This window comes from Phyllostomus discolor, chromosome 2 (genome assembly GCF_004126475.2).
Source record: "Phyllostomus discolor isolate MPI-MPIP mPhyDis1 chromosome 2, mPhyDis1.pri.v3, whole genome shotgun sequence".
NCBI classification, from domain to species: Eukaryota; Metazoa; Chordata; class Mammalia; order Chiroptera; family Phyllostomidae; genus Phyllostomus; species Phyllostomus discolor.
Window position 1 is genome coordinate 193,413,175 of NC_040904.2, and position 6,000 is coordinate 193,419,174.

Here is a 6,000-nt window from a genome sequence, read left to right on the forward strand (position 1 = left end):
ACTAATATAATGTTAAATGTCAATTATTTCTCAATTAAATTTTTAATTAAAAAACAAAAAACCTTCCAACTGAATCTTCTAATCCTGGGATCTAAAAGCTACTTGGAACCATCAGAAATTAATAATGTATTTGGAAGTTATTAGATAAATATAAATTAAAATTAATATATCTATTAAGTTAGTTTTTATAATTATTAAATGATCTTTTTCTCTAGTAAAATGTTTATGTTCAAGTTTCAATAATTCTTGAAAGCACTTAAAAGCAATGTTTAGTCTTAAATCTGTCAGTAAAAAAATTTTCAAATGTTCTCATCAATTCTGACTTATCTTTTACACTAATTTTTATTGAACTTATTGCTAAAGAATAAATTACTTTCCTCAAATATTTTTACTTTAAGTTGAAATAAACCTTTCTAACCTCTTCTGAATGATTATATTCTATCTTATTTTTAGTCAAATGAATAAATAATAAATGCTGATATTAAATACAAAGTATAAATTTTGCATAACATATAGACGTTTCCCTATCATAAACCATCAAAAAAACTTTACATGAGTCCTAAGAAAACATAGCCCAAATGATATGGCTTTGTCTCTAATACTGATGACATCAATATTATAAAACAAAAGATATTTCAGACAACCAAACCCATTAAACATCAATTTAATCAAAGTATAAAGCATAAAAATCTATCTAACCTCACATTTTGAGCCACTTTTGAAAGACATGATATGTTCAAGTTAACTGAAAATATAAATTAAGACATATCAAATAACAAATAAGAGTACAAATGTATTCAAAAGCAGGTTAGCAAGCTACACACCCAAAGATTCTGTTTTGATAGTTTGGGACTGGGGCTTGAACATCTGTGATTTTAGTAGGCTGTAGACCTAATGTACATACAGGGTTCTAAATGTCAATATCATACATGTCCCGGAAACACAGACCTCTGTAGGTATAATCTCAGGGAAAACTTCATGAAGATGGACAGGTTTATGGTAGATCTTGAAGGAGGATATCTGGCTTTCTTTCACATGATAAACCCTACCACCTTTTCTCTTTGACACTACAGTTACAGAGGGAGCCGCTCTGTCTCCAACATGGTGATTGTGGATGTAAAGATGGTATCTGGTTTTATTCCCTTGAAACCAACAGTAAAAATGGTAGGTGGATTTTAAGCCTACTGGATCTCATATAAAAAGATAGTCTGTATCTTTAAACTGAGACCATATCAATATCATACCCCTATCAATATCATCCTGCCTCAACAAATACTTTTCCCCAAACCCAGGAAATTAAATTCATTAACTACTTATTTGGCTCTAAGCTAAGGGACCTTCGTGATGCTAGAGAAATACAAGGGGAGTCCCTATCTTTTGGCCACTCATGGTGTAATTAAAAAATTAAAGCACATGGGTATGAGACAGTAAAATAACAAGCAAAAAAAGAGACTATGACTCAGTACCAAATTGATATTCACAAAAAAATTGGCAACAATAAAACTAATGTGAGCTAGAACCGTCAAAGATGCCAGAAGGTCTAATAGGTTACTTGGATACTGAAACATAGTGAAAATCTCGATCTGAAAATATCTGGCTTCCTCCTCTTGATAGAAAGCCACGAGATGTTTTTCACAGTCAAGACACGACAGTGATGAAGCTTATTTGAAAAATGTGATTCCTTCTCTTCACCCATCTTTTGTGTGGTTACTGCACCTTGACTCTTTAACCATGAAGATGATGCATAGACATCCTAGCCCTCACAGAATTTAAAGAGTAAACATTTGTCCCTTACTACTCAATCCTAGATCTATGTTCTCATATCTATTGTCTAACTCCCTGAGTTCTCTAATTTTCTTCAGCTTGAAAGATCTAGCCACGTGAGCAGGACAGAAGTGAGCAATAACCACGTCATCATTTATGTGGAAGAGGTGAGAGCTCTGACATTTCAGCCAAGACTATATACATCGGTGGTCTTTCTAAGTGGGTTTCTTCACTAAAAGATAATTAATGTGAGCAAAACAATACTTAGAAGCTCCATTCCAGGAAGTTATTCTATTCTAAAGAGAATAAAAGGTAACTTTCCTTTTAAATCCACAGAATGTTCTGCTCTCTTTTTAATTATGTTACAATTGGAATATGAGCATTTCTATGATTTCCAGTATAAAATCAATAGAATAAAATATTATCATGTGTGTTATTTTAAAGACCCACTAAGAGCCCTAGCTGATAGGCTACCTAGCCCTAGCTGGTAGCTCAGTAGATTGGGCACCAGCCTGCGAACTGAAAGGTTGCCAGTTCCGTTCCCAGCCAGGGCACATGCCTGGATGGCAGGCCAGGTCACCACTTCAGGTGTGTGAGAGGCAATAATCAATGTTTCTCTCCCTCTCTTTCTCCCTCCCTTCCCCTCTCTCTAAATATAAATAAGTAAAATATGTATATATATAAAAAACCTACTTAAAAAGAATAAATATACCATTGTGGTTAATTAATGATAGTGTTAATACCCTAATATATTACAATATAAAATGAAATTAAATGTAGACCTCATGAATATCTTCAAATTCAACTGTAAAGCCAAGGGAATGGTTTACACAAACAAAACACACATTCAAAAAGTCTTGTTGGTATTATAATTACAGGCAGTACAAAGCCATGTCTCTGCATGTTAGAAAACATTCACATAGACTCAGAGAGTCAATTTCTTACGGAGGACTACAGTAGCATATGAATAGTTTCAGTTGTTTAGGAGAATATCTGGGAGATTTTGTTCACTAAAGAGTTTAAAGGTTGCCTTTTAAACCCACCTTGACAACCACAAATGTTTGAAATGGTGAATAATGTTTGCTTATTCACCTGAAAGACCCAGGTGAATAAGAGTCAGAGAATAATAAAGACTATGTTTTACTCAAGGAAGAAAGAGGAGGGTTTCTAGCCTCTTTATGACTCCATTTTTCCTTTTAGGTAACAGATAAGACACTAAGTTTTTCCTTCACGGTTCTTCAAGACATCCCAGTAAGAGACCTAAAGCCAGCAATTGTTAAAGTCTATGATTACTATGAGACAGGTAAGTGAGAGAAAACAGAGACAAATAGTCCCAACCTAGACCAAGAAACAGATTCTATTATGACAGTAAATCCTGGTTTTAGACATGCAGTCAATATTATATCTATTTGTTTTTTTCCTCCGAGATATATACAATAGAAGCTACCTATAAACAAATTTATCAATTGTTTATTGAGCCAGAAACTTAAGAATTTTATTTAAAGGAAAATATCTAGTGAGTGCTCTCAAATAGTTTGGAGACATAGAGAACATAATACACATGGAAGACAGTTAACGATGAATGAGTGTTAGGGAGCTAATGGATAAGAAGTTGGGGAAGTGAAAACAACACAGAAGGCTAGTACTTAAGATGGACAAACAAAAGAGAAAACAGAAAGCCAAACTAAGGAAGAAAGATGTGAATTAGATCCTAACAGATGAGAACATCTTCTAAAGTAAATAGAAGTAGGAAGTGTTTTAGGCTAGAGCAATAATCTTAGAAAAAGGATTCAGAAAACAAGCTGGACAAAGTGAGTAGAAGCAGAGTTTCTGGAAGGGAGAGAGAACTACAAGCTAATGCTTAGATCATCGTCCTAAGAATTTAAAATTTGAATAGCTGCTATCAGAACAGGCTTCAATCCCTCTCCTCTACTCCGGAGGAGGGAAAATATAGATATATAAACTATTCTGTTTAACTCTGGTCTATTTAAATGGTGTTTTAACAATCCTGATATGGATATGGATTGTTAAAACTCCATTTGAATAGACCTAAGAATTCTGAAACACCAATTCAAAAGAACCTATGCACCCCAATGTTCATAGCACCACAATTTACAATAGCCAAGTGCTGGAAGCAACCTAAGTGCCCATCAGTAAATGAATGGATCAAAAAAATAAGTACATTTACACAATGGAATTCTATGCAGCAGAAAAAAAAGAAGGAGCTCCTACCCTTTGCAACAGCGTGGATGGAAATGGAGAGCATTATGCTAAGCAAAATAAGCCAGGTGGTGAAAGACAAATACCATATGATCTAACCTTTAACAATAAACTAATCAACAAAATGAACAAGCAAGCAAAATATAACCAGAGACACTGAAATAAAGAACAAACTGACAGCAATCAGAGGGGAGGTGGGAGGGGATAATGGGAGAAAATAGGGAAGGACCATCAAGAAAAATGTATAAGGGACACATGGACAAAGCCAAAGGGAGTAGGTTTGAGGGTGGGAGGCAGGGATGAGTGGGGCAGGGGGGATTTGGGTGGGAGGAAAATGGAGACAATTGTACTTGAACTACAATAAAAAAAATCCTGATGAACTTTTGCCAAAAGAAAAGTGAATAGACCTAATATGGCCTCTGGTTCATTGATTATTTTTGTTTCTCTCTCCACCTAACTCTTTCAGATGAGTCTGCTACTGCTGAGTACATCGCCCCCTGCACCACAGGTAAGGGGTCACATGCCATGACCAACATCATACCCCATTAACTTTGCTCCCTAAACATTCTTCTAAATTTAAAATTCCTTACAAGTCTTTTCCTAGATCTGAGACAATTCATGTGGCATATTCTCACACAAAGAGAGCCCTGAAGAAGAGTATTTATTCTGTAGGTGGACTCTCCAACTTAAGATAACCATTCTGTTATCAGAAAAGTCAGTAAGTTTTATTTGTTTGTAGGATAGCCATCACTAATGAGCAACATTTCACATCACAGCTAATTGGTTTCCTTCATCCCAAGGGCCAACTATTATGATTCTCTTGCCTAATCTAACCCCACATCTATTTTTATAAGTGAAGTTCTTTTGGAGCAGAGCCCCGCTCATTATATCACTAGTTGCTATGGCTGCTATCATGAGCTGAGTAGTTATGATATAAACCATATGGTCTGCAAAGCCCAAAACATTTAGCATCTGGCCTTTCACAGAAAAAGTTTGCTGACCCCTCTTTTAGCCCACAGTCACTACCCCGACTCAACTAAGGGAGTATTCCTGAGAAACCCCACAACCCTCTTATGTTTCTTTTCCCACCACAGGTGCAGAACAAGAAAATGTTTGAGGACTGTATTTAGGCTACATAGTTTGGTGGATTCACTGTCCCGTACTTCTATTTAGAAGAAATCAAGTTGTTCATTTCTGTAAAGCAGACACCAAAATGGCTTATTGAATAAATATATATTTCTGGTCAAGCCATTATTTGTTCCATCATTCATTCATTAAACATTCATTGCATGCTTACAAAAGAGTTACATTGTTTTAAATAATGTATGTAAAGAGTATAAATTTGTAACATATCTGCTTGTATTCCAGCTGTGAATATAACATATAAAGTCAAATAGACAATAACTGCAAATAACTTACCCTCTGAAAGACCTTCCTCTAGGAAGCTGGGGAGAAATGTGCTGATTAGAAACTAGGAAGGCATAAATATTTCTTCAGAGAAAACAGAAAATATTTGTCTTTGTCCCTAAGCTAATAGAACAAAATGGACTTCACAAGAGACTAAACTGATTAAAGTTAAACAGTGTCTTGGAGACAGACAGCATTATGCAGTGGTTTAAGTCTAGATACTGGAGCCGGGCTGTCTAGATTCAAATGCCGACTCCATCCCTGCCTCACCATTTGAGTGACTAGGGCAGTGACTTAGACTTTCAGCTTCAGCTTTCTGACAAAGAAATGGGGATAATAACAGACCCTACATCAAACTATTTTGAGGACAAACGATTCTGTTGGAAGCGGGGAAAGAGAATAGCTGGATCAGGAAATGGCTCTTAAAGCTTCAGCTCAGATGAGATGTATGTCATATCCATTTACAATTCTATTGGCTAAAGCAACTCACATGACCAACCCTGACTTCAGTTGTAGGTTTGGGGCAGTGTGACTCTCCCCACAAGGAAACACACAAGCCTCATAGCAATGTAAGGAAACATATAGTTCTCTTACAGGAACAATAGTAAA

At 35.6% G+C, this 6,000-nt stretch overlaps 1 protein-coding gene across 1 annotated transcript in view; it reads left to right on the forward strand.

Annotated features, from left to right (window-relative positions):
* The window catches only part of LOC114513891 (PZP alpha-2-macroglobulin like), a 44,569-nt gene extending 39,289 nt beyond the window's left edge, over nucleotides 1–5,280 (forward strand). Inside the window, 5 exon segments of the mRNA XM_036016933.1 lie at nucleotides 1,074–1,164; nucleotides 1,863–1,931; nucleotides 2,965–3,067; nucleotides 4,451–4,492; nucleotides 5,079–5,280. Of these exon segments, the coding sequence (XP_035872826.1) occupies nucleotides 1,074–1,164; nucleotides 1,863–1,931; nucleotides 2,965–3,067; nucleotides 4,451–4,492; nucleotides 5,079–5,101 (328 nt within the window). The 3' untranslated portion in view covers nucleotides 5,102–5,280.
* Nucleotides 5,281–6,000: the final 720 nt, after the last annotated feature.